This window comes from Cicer arietinum, chromosome 7 (assembly GCF_000331145.2).
Source record: "Cicer arietinum cultivar CDC Frontier isolate Library 1 chromosome 7, Cicar.CDCFrontier_v2.0, whole genome shotgun sequence".
Classification (NCBI taxonomy): Eukaryota; Viridiplantae; Streptophyta; class Magnoliopsida; order Fabales; family Fabaceae; genus Cicer; species Cicer arietinum.
In genome coordinates, this window is record NC_021166.2 from 31,971,860 (window position 1) to 31,991,898 (window position 20,039).

At 33.1% G+C, this 20,039-nt stretch overlaps 1 protein-coding gene across 3 annotated transcripts; it reads left to right on the top strand.

Moving 5' to 3' along the window:
• Positions 1-3,717: 3,717 nt before the first annotated feature.
• Positions 3,718-8,695, top strand: LOC101499437 (chromatin remodeling protein EBS-like). 3 transcript variants are annotated; one of them, XM_073363937.1, is made up of 6 exons: positions 3,718-4,077; positions 4,170-4,512; positions 4,678-4,746; positions 4,851-4,890; positions 5,339-5,488; positions 5,606-8,471. In XM_073363937.1, exons 1-6 carry the CDS (start codon positions 4,005-4,007, stop codon positions 5,624-5,626), a joined length of 696 nt encoding a protein of 231 aa, XP_073220038.1. In that variant the 5' UTR covers positions 3,718-4,004; the 3' UTR covers positions 5,627-8,471. The 3 variants fall into 3 exon arrangements, with proteins under 3 accessions (XP_073220038.1, XP_073220037.1, XP_004510038.1); XM_073363936.1 differs by lacking the exon at positions 5,606-8,471 and adding an exon at positions 8,490-8,695 and having other exon boundaries at positions 3,726-4,077; XM_004509981.4 differs by lacking the exons at positions 4,851-4,890; positions 5,606-8,471 and adding an exon at positions 8,490-8,695 and having other exon boundaries at positions 3,733-4,077; positions 5,350-5,488.
• The last annotated feature ends 11,344 nt before the right edge of the window (positions 8,696-20,039 follow it).

A 20,039-nucleotide genomic window follows, 5' to 3' on the forward strand; every position in this document is an offset into this window, starting at 1 on the left:
CAAACCACTGTTCAACAACCCTTTTCTTTTTTCATATTCAACCCTTGTTTTTGGAGATCTTTGTGCTAATTTCAGCATTCACTTGAATCCAATTGTAGACAGGTGTAAATACATCAAAATCTCATAGTCTTGCAATTGAAGTAACAATGTTGATTTACAAAAAAAGGGATTTGAATTGTAAATGCACCTTTTAAAAATTTCTGTTAAAACTTAAGAAAATAACTCAAGATTGGTCTTGGTTATGAAAACAGAAAACGGAGAACGTTCTTGGTTTTTGATATAAAACAGAGAACGTTCCTTGATTAGCTTAAAACAGAAAATCAGTTTATGTTTTGTCTTAGTTAATCAATTCAGTATGATAAATAAAGAGATAGGATAGAGAATACCACTCAAAAATTTTATCCTGGTTCACCCAACGTGGGTTACGTTCAGTCATCACACTGTGAGATTTTCCACTACGTGTTTAAAAACAAAGAACCTTCTTGATCTTACAACACCTAGTCTAGATCAACCTTGGTCTATTTCAATCTATATTACTTTCCACCCAGAAAGTAATAACAACACCTATCTAACCTTGATAGGATGTAATCTTAAACAAACTATGAAGAAACTCTTATAGTTTGAGTTTTTACAATTTGATTGTTTTGACAGAATCTGAGATTTCTCAACTCTTGTTTGAGAATTGATTCTTTACAAAGGATTTACTGATAATTACGCAATCTACTATATGAATATGAATCAGCAACTGTTTTTGCGAAATAGCAGAATGTATGATAGCCTCTGTTTTGCAAAAGAGCAGAATTTCAAGTATGTAAGTGATCAATTTATGGATTTTTCAGCACTTGAATTTCTTGCCTTGATTCTAGATATTGGCCTTCTATTTATAGGCTGTAGAAGCACTGAATGAAGGTACAAGAGAGCTGTTGGAGGTGCTTTGTATTTTGACTGAACCAATATTTCAGAATAAAAATAATCCTTCTTTGAAAACTGCTTTTTAACTTTTCTGGTTTAGCATTTAAAGCAGTTATGTCCTTTTTAGAAAAAAAAAGCCTTTGACGTTTCTTTCTTGATCTTGGATGGTACACTTTCAATCTTGAGTCTTGAATGTAGCTAGAGGAGTTTGGAGAAGAATTATAAACCATTTCAGAAGAGATACACTGCTGCTGGAATTATGCAGAAAACGGAGATTGATTAACGTTATGGGTCTGTCAATTTGAACTTTCTTGAGCTTTAATAATCAATTTGGAGTTCCTGTTTTAATCATTCTGGATGTCCTTTGTAATTGTCTTGTCATATGTCAAGGCTGATCGAACTTTCTTGATAGTTTGTTTTTTTGGAGTTACAAACTGTCTTGATTTATGTCTGTCTTTGAGTTCTTTTATTTTAGAGATCTGATAACCTTCTTGAGCTTGAATGAATCCTACTTGTTCCTTGCCGTGTATTGATTAGATATGAATAAATTTCCAGGGCAGACTCTTTGTTAAAGAGGTAGAAAAAGTTTGATCAATATGCTGTGATGAACATTTTTTGAAGCTGAATATCATTCTCTGTTTTGATACAGAATGATCTTGTTGCTGTCTTTTCTGCTTTGCTTGATTCCGTTCTTAATTAAATCCACTCAAAAACACATGTTAAATTAACATAACATTTTAGAATCATAATTAACTTTCTTAATTAACCTTTGTTTTTTTTCATCAAAACTTTAAATATAGAGTTTGTCTCAAAAACAACATCATTGGGACATAGATTGTGCTTTCTAGTCTATGATATGTGTTAATTTTGGTTCAATTTGTTGAACATGGTTTTAAATGTCACAATAGGGTGGGGTGTATGGAACAATGGCTAGAGAGTTGTCATGTGAGGGTAATTGAGAGTGAAGAAGAGGTGACACAAGTCTAGGTGAATGTGGCCTAAAGAGTAGATAGTTAGATGAAAAAAACATAGTTGAATATGATGAATTAGGCTCTATCTCATTAACTAATTTCCTTGCAATTTGAGATATGATTGCACTCTCATTTTTCAGAGGCTCAACAACAAACATAAAATCAATCTTGTAGAACTTATTCATCTGCTTGATCAAGAAATTGTTCGGTGTTTGGTTGTTTTGAAAATATACAAACACAAAGATGAAGTTAGAGACTAAAATCAATCATGATCTAACCACAATTATCCAATACATAAGGAGGGTCATGTAAGTAACTAATCACAATCAATAATATCAAATAAATTATTAATATTGTTTTTATTACTATACCTTTAACTATTTATTATTAGAAAATCTTAATAAGTGCACTAAAAACAAATGTTAAAAAACCAAATATAAAGATAATGTCTTGAAATTTGTGTATTCCATTTTTCAATTTTTTTCTCTTTTCAACACAATTTTTTATTTATTTATTTCTTAACACATTTGTTAGCAAAACCTTTTATTATTATTTTCTTATCTAACTTTTGTAACATAATTTTTCTTATCATTTATACAGTGTTTTTTAGTGAACATATACTGAAGTTTAGTTTTGAAAAGTAAATTCAACAAAATCATCAGTCCTTTATAATTTGTAATTCATTTGATTGATGATAAAATAACTTATATCCCAAAGGGAGGTAGCATTATTTATTGGTGGTGGACATAACGTTACAATATTCTGTTCTTTTATTATGGACAACGCTCTAAACGACAAAACAGACCCGGCCGGAGTACGGCCGAAAGAAATAGTTGAACATAAACGTAAAATTAGAGAAGCATTCCTTTAAAAAAATTATAAATAATAATTATTAATAGTAATAATAATGATGATAATATGTGTCAAATAATAATAATAATAATTAGGGACGATTCAGAAATCCGTCGAATGGGAGGACCGAATAAAAATTATTGAATTTTGACTATAATTTTAGATCTAACAAAAATACATTTTTACTATATTCTTTTTTCTTTTAATTTTTAATATTTTTATTTTAGTCGCTATAAAATTTGTTTATATTAAAATCGATCAACTTAATTTTTGTTCTTACAAAGATTGAAATAAATATCATATATTTACTCATAAATATAATATGAATAAATTGGTAAAGACTAAAATAAAATAGGAAAAACATAAAATAGAAAGTGATACATTTGTGAAGATTAAAATCAAAACTAAAAATTATAGAGATTAAAATAAAATAAAAATAATATATTTATATGAACTAAAAATATATTTAAATTAATTATTAATATATTTTAAATTAAATTAAATTATAATAACTACTTTAAAAAAAATAGTTAAATAAATATATTATTTATGCATTGTGTATTTATATAAGATTATAAATGCACTATTAAATTATATGTAATAGTGATTGATATATACAATAGTTATTAAATAATATACGAAATAGATTATTATTAAAAACTTTTATATAGCATATTCATATTATGTAAGATATTATATTATTATGATACACTTGATTATACGAGAGAGGGGCCTTAATCCATGCTTGCCAGTTGCCACTATGTAAATTCATTGGCATAAGAGAAGTCTTAAATTAGCAATTTTATTTAAATATATAAGATATAGAAAACCTCTTTATTTAATTATCTCAATAAAATTATGTATAGTATTTCTAAAAGCCAAATGCCAATTGTGAATCAAATATTCTTAGGCGGTTCCAATACCAATCCGTAAACTCATTATCATTATGTAGTATAAAAGATTAACAAAATGCTTAACTGTTTTATTTTAGTAAAAAAAAAATGCTTAGCAGTTAGTTAGCAATAGCATAGATCTCATCCCAAGATCAAAGAAGTTACTTAAAACAGTGAAATGAAATGAAATGTAATGAACGAAACTAAGAACCGCATTCCATTACGAAAATCCCCGAAATAATAAAAACTCAGGCGAAGCGTCACAGTCACAAATATCCACAGTATCTTCTTACTTAGGCTTAGGGTTCCTCTCTTGTGTTGTTGAAAGGGGAAAGTGTAAAATCAGGCTTGGTAACTAACAAGATCATTGTTTCACATGGCGAAAACGAGGCCAGGCAAAAAGGATTTAGACTCATATACAATCAGAGGAACAAACAAGATCGTAAGAGGTAACTAACAACTAACAACAAACCCTATTATCTTTCTCTATGATTATTAGTTTCTTTCATTATTATGTTAATACTTTGTTTTGTTTGTTCAGCTGGAGAATGTGTTTTGATGCGACCTACAGACACGTCAAAACCACCGTACGTAGCGCGCGTGGAGAAGATCGAACAAGACAACAGGAGCAACGTGAGGGTGCGAGTGAGATGGTATTACAGACCTGAAGAATCCATTGGTGGTCGTAGACAGTTTCATGGTGCCAAAGAGCTTTTTCTTTCTGACCATTACGATGTTCAGAGTGCTCACACTATTGAAGGCAAATGTGTTGTTCACTCTTTCAAGAATTATACTAAGCTTGATAATGTTGCTGCTGAAGATTACTATTGTAGATTTGAGTATAAGGCTGCTACTGGTGCTTTCACTCCTGACCGTGTTGCTGTGTGAGTTTTCTTTTTTACCGACACTGCAGATTGAAGGCTTCTGTGACACATGTCGGTGTTGCAGTTTCAGTGTCGTGAGTTAGTCACTCATTTACTATAACTACTAATGTCTAATGGTTTTAATTTTTAATTATCTGCTTTGTCTTGTTTTTTTTGTGTGTGAAGGTATTGCAAATGTGAAATGCCTTATAACCCGGATGACCTCATGGTACAATGTGAGGGGTGCAAGGATTGGTAAACAAAACACTCTATTGTATTCACCTTTACTTTCTTTACTACTGTTGTTGTTATTGCTTTTCGGTTTCTCTTTTCTTTTTCTATAATTTCCATTTTTGCAGCACCTGCGGAATCAAGCTACAGGGTCTTAAAACTTTTGAGGTCAATATTCGACTTAAATTGACAAGGCGAATGGTTAAGATGTTTAGGAAGAGTTTGTTCAATAGTTTTAAATTTATATGCACTAAGTTTGGGTAACTGTCGCTTGGTTTGGTTTAGTCTATATATGTTTTTTGCATGGTCATCTTAAGAAAGCGTTTGCCTTGTAATTTATAGTATTGATAGAGAGTGAAAGACATATATTTGATTGTCTATTTATTATTGAGCTACTCATGCCGAAAATTCAATGACAGCTGAACACTATCACTGGTTGAATGCTGGATGTGTGGCGTTAGTTGTGACATAACTTTGGGTTCTGTTTTTTCTTTTCTTCGATACATATGTGATCGATGCAGAGGCTTTGTAGGTTACTTGTAAGATATGCATAGATACATTTGTCAATATTCATCCATATAAGATTGTGGATACAAAGAGTGTTCAATCTTTGTAGGTTTCTTGTAGGTACCATCCTGCTTGTGTGGGCGTGACTATTGAAGAAGCAAAGAAACTAGACCATTTTATGTGTGCTGAATGTTCATCTGATGACGACATAAAGAAACCCCAAACTACATTTTCTTCGTCACCGGGATCTGATAGCAAGGTGACTTCTTGCATCCATTAACAAATTTTTACACTTTTGTTCTTAATACTTTATTTTCACAGCATATGTCTGAGTCAGTAGTTTTTCTGTCAATTGTTCCCACCCCGACATCCATAGGGAGAGGAGATACATTGCTGAGGAAGAGATGGGCAGGTTAAAATTTGCGTAGCATTTAGAGTTTGAAGGGGAGAAGGTTTTTTTTCCCCCTTAAAAAATGTGTCCTCAGAGCAGCTAATTTTAAAATTTGCCATATTTTGCAGTTAGTTTTTTTCACCATTTAGCATGATTTTATTCTTGTTACACGAGTAAAAAGACCAACATGTTTCAGTTATTTCCAGAACCATCCAGGCATATGTGTGATCATTGGTAGTATCATGCACCAACATGCGCGCTTGTACTGTTTCTGTTCTGTATCAAACTTTGCATAATTCATTTTTATTCTTAATCTGACACTCCCGTTACTATTGGATTCAAACTGTTTTTAGTTTAAGCTGTTGGATAGCTTCTAAAATAATCTACAGACACTGGGCTTTTATGCATGCCTTTACTTTTGAATATACTTGTCATTTTCAATTGTTTCTCTTGTCCCCCGGTGCCATGGTTTCCTTTTTTGCTTATTGACGTGAATGTATTGATGTCTGCAATTATTGTTTTTGAAGCATAGATTTTTCAACGATGCTTATTCTGCTAAGCCTTATGCATAACTTAATATTTGAATAAACTTTCAGTTAGGTTCTCCAAAGATTAGGGTGTTACTATATTAGTCTTCTAAAGATCTGTCATCAAATTAGTCCCTTAAATATTACACTACCACCATATTAGTCCTCCAAAAAATAATTCACTATATTATTTTCTCGAAGATACAGTATTGTAACCAGATTCTTTTATACTGAGGACTGGAGTGGTGATATTAAAGGATGAACTTGATCACAATTTCGTATATTTGAGTAACAAACTCATTCTCAAAGGGGGGCTCAGACTTGTCAAGGGGACTCTTGTATGTGTGATCTCATGACAATTCTTCTTCAAATTTGTATATCAATGCCTCTGATGTTTGATACAAAGCAACATCAACTTGTTTGTTATGCTTTTGTATAACTAATCTTTCAACCTACATGACTGTAACTATATGGTTTCGAGTCTTTCGACATAATTTTGACATGAGTAATGTCTAATATATTTAATAACTTGTGCTACGAACATTATCATCTTTTCAAAATTTTGGTCATGGGGTTGTGGATGTAGGCATGCTTATTTTTTTTCATCCTCTGTCATGAGTTTTCAAAAACATTTCAAATATTCACTATTTGTCGCATGTCAATTTTTTCGTTTATTATTGGGTGAGGGAAGCTGTGCGGGATGAAGTTTTTCCTAGATGTGTGTAATTTCATCCTCATCATGTTTTTATTTTTTATTGTTGGCTGTATTTACTGGTCTGCTAATTTTCATAATTTTCTTGTCTGCAGATACACACGTATATTCATATCATCATAGTCATTTTGATTTTTGCTAATTCTTGATCCAATATGCTTATAGTTAAACTAGCTTTTTGAAGAATTATGAGAAGTGAGCGTACAATCTTTGCCATCATGATTTGACTATTACAAATCACACACACATCACCCACTTTTAATACTGAGTGAGACTAAGCTGGTTCTTGCTTTAACTTGTTTTACATAAATAAGTACTTGTGAAAACATTTCTAAGAGTTTATGAAAATAACTTACGATAGTTTATATAAACAGTTTATGCAGATTTTTTTATAAAAAAAAAAAAAACAGTTTATGGGGAACCTATTCTCACACTCTCTTCAAAACAAATATTGGGAACATAAATAGCCTTATAAGGTGCATATTCAAATGTCTTGTAAAGAAAAAGGTGCATATTCAAATGCAAATAACTTATTGAAGTTAAGCGTTAAGAACTTATTAAATATGCACATAGGTTTAGTTTGAGTTAAGAACTTGTTAAATAAGCACATAAGTTTAAATTGAATTAAGTTTTAGTTTACATGGTTTTTTAAAGCAAGATATGTTTATGGTTCTTAACTTGGGAGAAGTCCTGGTAAGCTTATAGATGTACATGGAGAAATTAAATGAGAGAGGTAGCTAAAATTCAGATGTGTAAGCAAATTTCAACTTATATGAGAAGTTGTTTTTTTTTTACATTCATGGTTATTGCAATATCTATTTATTATTTATTTTTTCAGCAGTGTTTTTGTATTAGTTTATTGAAACAATCTTTTAATTAAGCTTTTATATCCCTAATATCATGAAGTTAAGTAATGTTCTGTTAACATATGAATTAACCTAGATTACAGTACTTGTAAATCCCTCCTGCAATGTACTTAGGCTCGGGAGTTTGGAGGGGAGGAGAGGGGATAGCTATAATTTATAGAATGGGGTTTCTAAGTAATCATTTAGGCTTTGTTTGGGATTTTGGAGGGGAGGGGAAAGGAGGGCTGTGGGAGGAGAAAATAGAGAAATTTTTTACATTTTTTAAGAGAGCGATTTTGTAGAAAATGATAAGAGAATGCATATGATTAATATGTTCATAATTATAAAGTTTTATAACGACATAGAAACAAACTCTTCAGAACCCTCTCCTTTCAAATCTCTTCCTTCCTTTCATTTCTTTCTTTTTTTTCTCAAAGCCCTCCCTCCCCTTTAAACTCGCAAACAAAGTCTTAATACTGTTCTATACTGAGTTTGGATCACTCTCTTTTTACTGGTGCCTTGCTTTGGTTGGGTCGACAGTCTATAATGAGTTTTCTTTTTATTTATTAAATTTGAGGGATGATAAATTATTATTAAATAATATCGAATTAATGACAATTTTACAATTGTTGAGTAAATTTGATCTTCGTTCTTCAAGGTTATATGTCAACCTCTTACCACTAAACTGTTTAGTGCATGATTGAAACATGTATTTTACTGTTTTGATCCTCTGTGCTGTTATTGTATATTTAGGATATCATTAACATTGAAATCTTGCATTGCAGGTGGAGCCCAAGCGACGGAAAAGAGGACCATAATGCAAAGCTTAATGCGTGACTGCTTAATTTGATGGTTTCTGTTATGTGGTAGCTGTGTGTGGTGTGTGTTGTACAGCTTCTTCTAGGGGCTAAAAACATTTTTATGCATTTGACTCAGGCTACGTATGTATCCGTCTTTAGATTTTATGGCAGACATACCCTTTTTCCATGGAGACTGAAAATCCCAATCCAAGTGTTAATTCACAGGATGATGTCAAACATTACACGCTCACGTGCAAAGCAATTGTCAGTTGTTTAAAATGTTACTCTCTTGGCTGTTTTAATCTTTTTAAAACCTTGTTTTTTTATTTATAAAAGACTACTCCAGTACACATGCATTAGAAATAACATCTCAACTATATTGACACAACAAATCCTAACAACCATCTACGAAACCACACAATATATAGTAAATAAAAAGAAGAAAGCTTGAGGGAATAGATTAAAATCAGAACTCTATTTCTACAAAAAAAAAAAAAAAAAAGAAAATCAACTTTGATTAAATTTGAGAATTCCTTCGGCAGTTGCATGACCTGGAGAGTTGCTTACATCACCATCAATGTTATTTCACCCTAGTCCAATCACCAACAGGAGGGTGCCAAATGATTTCTTTAATAACTTGAGAAGATTGTGGACAATCTAAGAGCTTTTAGAATTTTGAAATCCAACATAGAATCATGTGCCATTTGAACAGATGTTCTGCTAACTAGCAGAAACAGAAATTGAAGAACAAGATTGCTGATAAGAAATTATTTTATCGTGGGAATTTGCATCAGATCCTTAAAAATGAGATATCCATGATGGTGAAGATAACAACTTCCGAAAGTCACACTGCAGATTTGTTGACGGGACGAGGACATAACCTACAAAGGTAGAAGAATATGGAAATTATGATGCACCCCTCTATATAATATCAGGTGTTCATCGATGGAAACCCTATCATGCAGGAATCTCAAGAAGACAAAAGGCTTAATAAATGGATAAAATGCTACCAAAATCACATTTAATATTAAGACCATAGGAACAAAGGAAGTCGTAAGCTAATAGAGCAGAGTAGAGATATTATCGTGAATGAAATAGTATTTAATTAAAATGGAAATATAAAATTGATTAAAATAAGAAAATCAGAGCAAAAGCTCCTCAGTATAAACACTATCTAACCGCTAAGGTAATAAAAACTGATGAATGCATCACATTTCCCCCATTCCCTGTACTCCTTTCTTATTAGGGGAAAATACTAACTGTCTGCCGGGTGGCCAGTACTGATTCTCTCTCTTTTTCTTCCTTTCATACACTCTCCAAATTTTAGGCTTAGCGTGGTTCACATCCACTAACACATCACCCTCATTTGAGTTGGGCTTAGATAACATCTTATTATCACCTCCTCCATCAAACGCAACCTTGTCCTCAAGGCTCAAATTTGGGAATTGACTGTTTAGCAAAAGTTCGTCCTCCCACGTAACCTCACCCACATCAAGTCCCTTCCATTGAACCAACAACTCTCTCCTATGTTGTCCAACTTCAAATCCGTCTCTCCATGACAAAAAAATTCAAGCATAATTTCTCCCTTATCAGCATCCAAATTTAGTGGCAGTTTAGGCATGACCTGATATTTCCCAACAACCTTTTCAAATTCTTATGTAATTGCAGCTTGTAAGAAACTTCTCCAACTCGTTGAACCACTTGATATGGTAAAAAAAAACGAGGGGCCAGCTTGTGATAGATCCTTCAAACCACTGATTGCTGTCTATGGGGCCTTAATTTGAGGAAAACCCAATCTCCAACAACAATTTGCACATCCTTTCTTTTCTTATCGGCATAATATTTCATGCACTTCTAAGCCTTTGTGAAGTTATACTTCAATTGACAAAGTGGAAATATGCACTTCTGAGCTCTTGTGCCACCGATCCCGCCCTTGTTTCTCCCTCAAGGAAATGCACCAACATTGATGGTTTCCTGCCATACACCACATCAAATGGTGTGAAACCACTGGAAATATGAAAAGTGGTGTTGTACCACAGTTCTACCCATGGAATCCAGTGAGACCAAGACTTAGGCTAGTCAACCACAAAACAACGCAAATATGCCTCCAAAGAACGATTAATCACCTCTGTTTGTTCGTCCGTTTTGGGATGATAAGCTGATGACATCTTCAACAGTGTCCCCAAAAATTTAAACAACTCTTTCAAGAAAATACTCACAAACAGGGGGTTGCGGTCACTAAGAATCGACTCTGGAACGCCATATAACTGTATCACTTTCTTCACTAGAATAGGTGCAATGGAACAGGTTGCGAATGAATGTTTCAGAGGAATAAAATGACTATACTTATATAACTGATCCACCACCACCAAAATAGCTTCATAGTTATTACTTTTTGGCAGACTAGTAATGAAACCCATCAAGATTTCGCTCCAAAACAACACTGGAATGGGAAGTGGCTGCAGCAAGCCGATTGGAGTGGTTGCAACATATTTTTGACATTGACAAGTATCACAAGCCTCGATAAATTCTTGCACCCTCTTCATCATATCGTGCTAATACAACGTCCCCGCCATCCTCCTATATGTACGAAGAAACCCCGAGTGTCCCCCATTATGAGAAGAATGGAACTCTTTCCATAACTCCTCAATAATTGGTGAATGAGCAAGAATGACTAATATGTCCTTGTAAAAATGGATACCTCCTCTCAAAACTTATCTTGGTTTAGAGCCAGGATAGTTTTAGATAGCCTCAATAATTCCTTTTAACACTGGATCTTAGAGCACCTCTTGCTGCAGTTGTCCCCTTTGCTTCCAGATTGGGTAAGACAACATTGTTTTAACTTCACAGTCCTCATGCTGTCTAGATAAGACGTCAGCAGCCTTGTTCTCTACGCCTACCATATATACTACATAAAAATCAAAGCCTATTGATTTCGCTATCCAGTCTTGTTGATTGGCCGTAGTGATCCGTTGTTGAATCAAATGGCTCAAGCTTTTTTGGCCAGATTAAACAACAAACTTCCTACCCAACAAATAATGACATCAATGTTGAATGGCCAACACTAGTGCCATTAGTTCCTTGTCATAGGCTGACTTGGACAGCAAGTTGGCAAAAAAAACTTTACTAAAATATGCAGTAGGATGCTTTAATTGAATCAACACAACATCAACCCTTTTTCCAGCGACATCACATTCAATTTCAAAAGAAAGTTTAAAATTTGGAAGTGCTAAAAATGGGGCAAAAGTGACAGCTACCTACAATTTCTCAAATGTAGTCTCAACAGATGCGTTCCACACAAAACCCTCTTTCTTGGTTAGCTCTGTGAGAGGTCTTGCAATTTTTACCATAGTTGGCAATGAGTTTGCGATAATAACCTATCGATCCAAGGAATCCACGTACCCCTTTCACATTTCTAAGAGTAGGCTAATTAATTACAGTAGTTACCTTTGGGGGTCCACTGCCACATCTTGCTATGAGATTACATGACCCAAATATTCCACTCGTCGTTGCTCCAAGTGTTCGATATGTGTTTGCCAATCAACAATATATACTAATATGTTGTCAAAGAAAACCAAGACAAACTTACTTAAAAAAGGATTGAATAGTGCATTCATCAACGATTGGAATGTAGCTGAAGTTCGTCAATCCAAAAGGCATTACCAATAATTCGTAACGGCCTTCGTGGGTAAGAAAAGAAGTTTTGTGAATATCGTTCTCCTTCATGCGAATTTGATGGTACCCAGATTTCAAATCTAACTTAGAAAATTACCCCGAGCCAAACAACTCATCCTATAATTCATCTACTACTAGAATTGGGTATTTATCTTGTACGACAACCTTGTTTAAACCACGATAGTTGACACACATACGCCACAATACGGTGACCATCCCCCAATCGAACACCATCGGAGTCGTCTATAACACTGATAAACCCAAAGCCTCCACCACCATAGGTGTAACAAAATTATGAGTCGCTCCACTGTCAATGAGCACAAGAACAGACACGCCATTAACAAAACCCTCCAATTTCATTGTGCGAGCGTGAATGCCAGTCACACTGTGGAGTTCGAAAACCCCCATAGCCTTAAATTCCAGTTCCTCTAGATGCTTTTTCTTCCTCCGACTCAGTCTTTACCACAACAATTTGTCCATCGTCGTTGATTGTCTCATCATCACCCAAAATAACGAATCACAAATGTTTTCCAGCACATTCATGTAGTGGGTGCCACCTTTCATGCATCGAAAACATAACCCTTTTGTCCTGTTTTTGTGAATCTCTGAAACGGGTAAATGACAAACCCCTGGTTGCGTTTGCCCTGAGAACGACGAACTTTGTCGTTGCTACTACCGCGTAAACTCGTAGTAGAGGAAGTGGGTCGTGTTGCACTCGAAAAAGTGGACGAGCCCAAATTTGGGGGCGAGTTGGACTCAAATTCCACAAAGATCCAGATTTGGATTGAAACTAAGAACCAATTGGGTCTAGATCACGTTGGGCCCAAGACTTCTAATTACGAGCCCAATGAGGAGGTTGACCCGATATGTGGCACACTCCTTGAGTTTGACCTAGTTGAGTCAAAGCAGCAAACTCATTCTCCATGTCACGTGCGACTTGCATAGCCTAGTAACGAGTCTTGAGTTTGAACGTACAAACACGAGACCTGACATCGTGACACAATCCAACCACAAAATAACCAAAGAGCTGTTGTTCAGGAAGGCGTATGCACTGAGAAGAGTGCAATTTAAATTATGCAACATACTCCTCCACATAACCTTGTTGCTTGAGTTCTTTAAGCTCTTCGAAAGGGTTATCCAAACGACGTCTTCCAAAACGGAACATCATGGATTCCTTTCAGATATTCCCATGTCAAGGACTTTGTTGAATCCCTCCACAAATTAAACCAGTGAATCGTTCGGCCTTCCATACTCAACGTCGTGAGTTGAATGGAACCTACCTCGGAAATGCGTTGAACTTCCAAATAAGTTTTAGCTCGCGTGATCCAAGCAACAAGATCTTCACCATTAAAAGAAAGCAATTCCACCTTATTCACAGATAGACGAAATTCGTCGAGAGAGGGCGTGATTGTCTATGCATTGTGCTCAGGTGTGGCCTGCACCAATGCGCTGCGAATCTCATTGAGAATTTCTGCAATAACTATTTCACGCATTGACACAAAACCAGACTACAAACTCTCCAAATGGAGTTCCACGACGGTTACTCGGTCAGTCAATTTAGGAGGCATGAACAAGGGCATGCCAGACCAATTGATAGAGCAGAGTAGATATATTAATGTGAATGGAATATTATTTAATTAATATGCAAATATTTAATTGATTACAGTGAGAAAACAAGAGCAAAAGCTCCTCAATAGAGAGAAATTTATTCTCTTACCGCCTAACCGCTAAGGTAATAAAAACGGATGAATGCATGGCATTTCCCTCACTCCCCGTACTCCTTTCTTATTATGGGAAAATACTAATTGCCTTTCAGGTGGCCACTACTTTTTTCTCTCTTTTTCTTCCTTTCATACACTCTCCAAATTTTAGATTTAGCGTGGTTCACACCCACCAACACATCACTCTCATTTGAGTTGGGCTTAGATAACATCCTATCATAAGTATTTTTGAAAATAAGGGAACCACCAATAGACTTAGTTCAAATTTGAACATCAAAACTTGGAGTGAGGAAGATGACTATCTTCTCAATTTCATCAACAAACCAAGGAACTCTGTCACAAACAAATCATGGTAGGAATTAACATATCATTATCATGTAAAACATCACTCACAATGAACGATAACGATCTTCATAAAATAGGTGGAAAATCAAGGGTATAAGTTAGTGAGTAATCACCACTCCACTTATTAATCTACACTTTAATATTTGATGAATGAGCTAAGAAGAATGAGATTTTACATCTAAGATGGGACATCCCCTTCACTTTAGCTTTAGCAGTGCCGACAATCAACTTGTGCAACAAGAACATTGGCACAATACCCCAAATTAGGGAGGGTCCCAATTATTTTTATAATACACCTAACATTTTGAAAAATTGCATTAATATCCTTAAATTTCTACCATTCTAAAATTTTATATTTTTACTCTATGTCCATAATAAATACTCAAACTTTTCCTCTTTTCTTTATCTTCTATCTAGACAGAGATTAAACCTAATTTCTCTGAAGTCTCATCTACTCTCCACACTCCACCGCACCTATCACTGTGAGGAATCTTATGGTAGGGTTTTGTGATTTACTAATTTTAAGAATTCAATATGGTTGATTTATTAATTTTAGGAACTCGGGTTTATTTTGATGTTAAAGTTTTAAATTTTAAGAACTCACTACTATTGATTTTATGATTTATAATAGTACTAATAGATCATTTGTTGGTAATATATTAGACCACGTTCTTTTATTAAGAGCCAATTTTTTAGATTTAAATATAACCTCAAAAAATATTACGACATCTATGCACTCTAACATACAATGCGAGCATAATATGCATAATAGGTGTTCATGAAACGTTACAATATTATCATTTTATCCAATTATACATGTACATAAATCAATTAATCAAATCATAATCATAGTTAATCATGACAATACTATATTCATCTTTGCGAGAGAGTATATTATGGTGAGAGATGACAGAAATAAATCGTGACTTTAGATCAAAACAAACAATTCAAATTAAAAGGCCCACTTAATTTTTGCCTGGTCTATGGTCTACTCGTATCCTTTCTCTTTACTCCTTTCTCCATCCCCCTTTTTTTTTTCGAGTGTAAGACTTTTTTTATCCCTTCCATCAATCTTTGTCAATTAAAAATCTCTCTAGATCGGACCAAAATTAATTGATAAATTATAATTGTGCACACAAAAATTAATGAACTAGAAACCCATGAATTTTAAATCATGAAGAACAAGAAAGGGTTTTCACTTTTGTTTCCAAACTTAAGCTTATTCTAATTTCTAATAATTTTCTAGTGTTTCCAGATACAAAATTGGGTTTAGTTGATATTGTGAAAACTTATCGTCCACAAATTTTACAGCAAAGAGAAAAGAACCGAAAAAGAATCCGTCACTGTGCAAAATTAAGCAGAACTTTTAATATATACATTTGTTTTGATCTAAAGGTCACCATTTATTCTTCTCGTCTCTCACCATAAATCAATAATACACTCCTCTCCCTTAATATGTCCCCCCCTATATATATATATATATTTATATATATATATATATATATATATATATATATATCATGCAAACATAACAATATAACATATTAAATGCATGTCGTCTATAACTCAACAAACAATGCAATAAACATTTAGAATGCTATGGACACTTATCAACTAACTCAAATACATAAATTCATTTAATTTCAGGTTGAATATAGATAAAAAAAGTCACCTGCTACTTCATAAACTGAAAAGTCTATTCAAGGTATTATAGTATCAAACACGAGCATCTCTACAGTATATATCTCACCTCACCTCAACTTTTGTCGGAGGAAGACTACATATCTAGAACATGAAGAAGATAAAACTAATGATAATGAAGGTTGCACAAATAAATTCTAAAGCGTGTCTATCACACTAAGCTTGAAGTTCGATTTGTCCCCACCAATCTACATATATTGGATGCAAACGGGTTAACTGACAACTTCCCTTCATGATACTTTAGAATCTTTGAAGTGAATTGCACATAAAACTCATTCATTTACTTTTGTGCACTAGAAAAAAAAAACGACTCAGAAATATTTTTTACTCATGTAACATGAAATTTGTGTTCTACTTTCTGCATCTAAAGTGTCTCTATTTATAGTGAAACTCATACTAATTGGTGAAAGAAAACAATTCTTGAAAAAGTTTGTAATCCTTGGTAACTTAACAGATGCATATATTTGATGGTTAAAAGATGCATTAAACTCAAGTATTGCAACCATTTGACCAAGTGACAGATTAAATTATTTAATTTTACTACATTAATATAGCTATTAGATAACTCCAAATATATTTTGGAAATTTCCTTCACAATCCCCCACCATTTTCAAAATATATCTAAATTCATTATCCTAGAAAGATCATAGTTTCAAATATATTCGTTGGGAATAGTGTCGTTGGAAATCTGGACATGTAGCAATAGTACATTTTGCCATTAAAAGATATGTACTATACATAGTCCTATTTGATGTTGTTGATGTACTATTTGAACAACTCTATTGTACTAATCATAGGATATAACACATTCTTTTCTTGATACTTTATGTTCTGGCGCTGCATCCTCAAAGGAACAAAATTCCTTCTTTTAGTACTTTGTGTTCAGAAGAATATCAATAAGTTATGTCATTCTTCAACATTGACTTATTGGACAGAGGCATTGACTTTTCCAGATGGTAGCTTCATTAGAGGGAACAATGCTTCATTGAATTTTTAAAGTCATTATATTCATTAGGATTTAACTTTTTATGAGAGTGTTGACTTTATCAGAGGCTTGATTTAGATATTACTCTTGTTCTTTGAATTAGATGATCAACAAAAGTCTTGACTCATTGTTGACTTTTGTCAGGGACAAATGATCATATTTGCGCTCTTTTCTTTTGTGGTCTAAGGACCATTTATTGACTAATATATCATTTTCTTTCACTTGAATATGAACAATCAAACATACGCTGCAATGTCTCTCATTAATGTATAATGAGTTGCACTATTAGTAAAAATAATTATTCGTGTATTAGGTAATAATATTCTTCGTGTTAATTAACATTCAAACTGTTATATCTAACTTACTCATAAAATATGATACCTAAAAATAAATAGTCATTGATATAAATATTATCTTGTATTTTAATCGACATATTAACAAATATAGTTAGGGGATAATTGTTCTTATTGTTTTCTGTGATTTTTTTTCCAACAACTCTAGATTTCAAATTTCACACAAAATTAAGCAAACAATCATCAAATGACACATTCCCAACATATTATAACACTTATAATCAACTAGCAACTCAAGATTACACAAAAGAAAATATCAAATTTCAAGAAATTAACCTAAAAATCCCAATTTTCAAAGAGCATCAAAAACATTAAAACATAAATTAAAGACAAAGATTACCACTTGGTGACAAGCTCTAAATACCAAATGATGTGGATTTGAATGCTTTCACATGTGATTTAAGATCTAACCAAATGGTTTCTTCATATAAAGTAACAAATGAAAGGGCATAATGGATAAAGGATAAATTAGATTGAGAAGATGGAGAAGGCGCCATAATGGTAAGGAAGCCATTAGTAAGGTTCAAGCACGTTCTAATCCAAGAAGTCAAAGAGGGACCCTAGCTCACTCAACATTCTCATCAAAGAAATTTTAATTCATTTCAAAAAATTATCTCAATGAGGTTACAAATGCATATTTATTGTAAGACTATCTCTAAACTTCAATGGGTCATAAGTGACACTATTCTCTAGGCCTATATTGGGCTTACATCATATTTTTTAAAAAATAAACTAAATGTAAAGAAACAAAGTATCTTCACTTACACACGACATCAACTAAATCTAGATTAAATATATTACAATTCGAAATTAAAGAAAACTAAGAATTGTTACATGCCAAATTAAAATAAATAAAGTTCATCCTTAAGTAGTAATAAATGTCACAAGAAACGGGAGTTTGAATTGTGATATATTTTTTAAATTTAATTCCTACACTTAATTTAATATTTTCAAGAATAATCTTGGTAATAAGAAACTTAATAATCAGAATGTTCTGGATGAGTTAAAATTTGAAATAAGGTAACTAAGTGTAATATCAAGTGATGTGTGACATGTAAATGCTTAATAAATAAAAGAGAATGGATAAGAAAATCACACAAGAGAAGAATATTGGTTCACCTAACCTGAGCTACATCTAATCCTCACAATCTGTGAGATTTTGACTAATATCCTCAGCACAAAGCACTCTGCCTTTGCACTTTCTTTCTTGATCAATTACAACTTTCACCTTTCAATCCATAAAGGAATTTTTCACATTAACCTTTCACTCTATAAAGGATTTTTTCAATCACCTTTCAAACTAGAAAGAATTTTTTCAACCCACTCAATCTAACATAAAAGATAGACTTGAGTTACTAATAAAATGTATGATAAAAAGTGCTTGGAGATTTACTAATAGCAATAACTTAGAAAGAATGATCCACGAATATAGTGAAAAGATCTTGGAGTTTTTCTTGAGAAAAGAGTTTCACAACTTGAGCTTTTTAGATGAATACATGTAGATAGATTATTAATTGAACTATTGTCTTCATCTTCTGATGGATCTTTGTTTTATATATTAGGAGAATCTTTAAAATATTCAGTTTAATATGAATATAGTTGTTGGACAGTTTTGCCAACTATCAATTGCTTTCTTTGTAACAATCTTCTTATTTGCAATTTTATCCAAAACGTTCTTCTTCAATCCTAGAACTTTATTTCTTGATACTTGAAGGAAAGTTGGACGTGAATGTTGAATATGTTCGTTGGGACAAAGTTAAGTCAGAAGCATGTTCATTAGAAAATCCTCACACATGCTCATTTGAAGCACAAAACGAGACACTTGAAAAATTAATAAATCAGATTTATTAGTTTTTTAAAAAAGTGTAGTGTCAATTTTTCCTCTTAAAAAAATTATTGTTGATTAAGAAATTGTTTAATTTATATACCAAGCTCACGTGGTTTGTTGTAGTCCATATAAAGCTTTAGTAAGTTTAAAAATATGGTTTGGATTATTTTCTTCTTTCAAAACTAGGAGATTGACAGACATAAACTTCATCATTAAAAAGTCCATTTAGGAAATCGCTTTTAACGAGTTATAATTGTTTCTAACCTTCCAAGTGGTGCAAAAGTTCATAACACTTAATACCTTCTTCACAAACAATAATTTTAACGAATTATAGCTTTGAGAAATAATTTTAATTTTGTTTCTTATAACTTTACCTTCTTCGTCACGTTTTCTTCTAAAGACTCATCTTATTCTAATGATTGAATGATTTTGATGTTTTGGTACTAAACTCCCAGCCTCATTCTTCTCAAATTGATATAATCCTTCTTTCATGGCTTTAACACAATACACTATTTGGGTTCAATTTGAGAAATCATTGTCATACTACAATCAGTATCCTTGAAGGATAATCCAGTTCTTATTTCATAAGTAATGCTACCAATTATTTGGTTTTAAGGGTGATGATCAATCAATCAGATGTTGGTGTCTAATGGTGAATGTACAACACATTCATCGGCTAAAATTATTTAGAATAAATTGGTCCCTCCAAAGGTTTCTCTCTTTATGTGACGGTTCCTTCTCAACTGTTTACGCATGAAAGACAACTTGTTGAAGCGAGGTTCTTTGGATGCAAATTCGAGATTTTGTGTAGAGAGTGCAGAGTGGATGAAGATGCATAACATTTGTTCTTTGATTGCTCCATGACCGGTGGATTGGTGGAGCGTGGGGGAAGTTTTGAAGTGGTGGAATTTATAGTGTGCTCTTCCG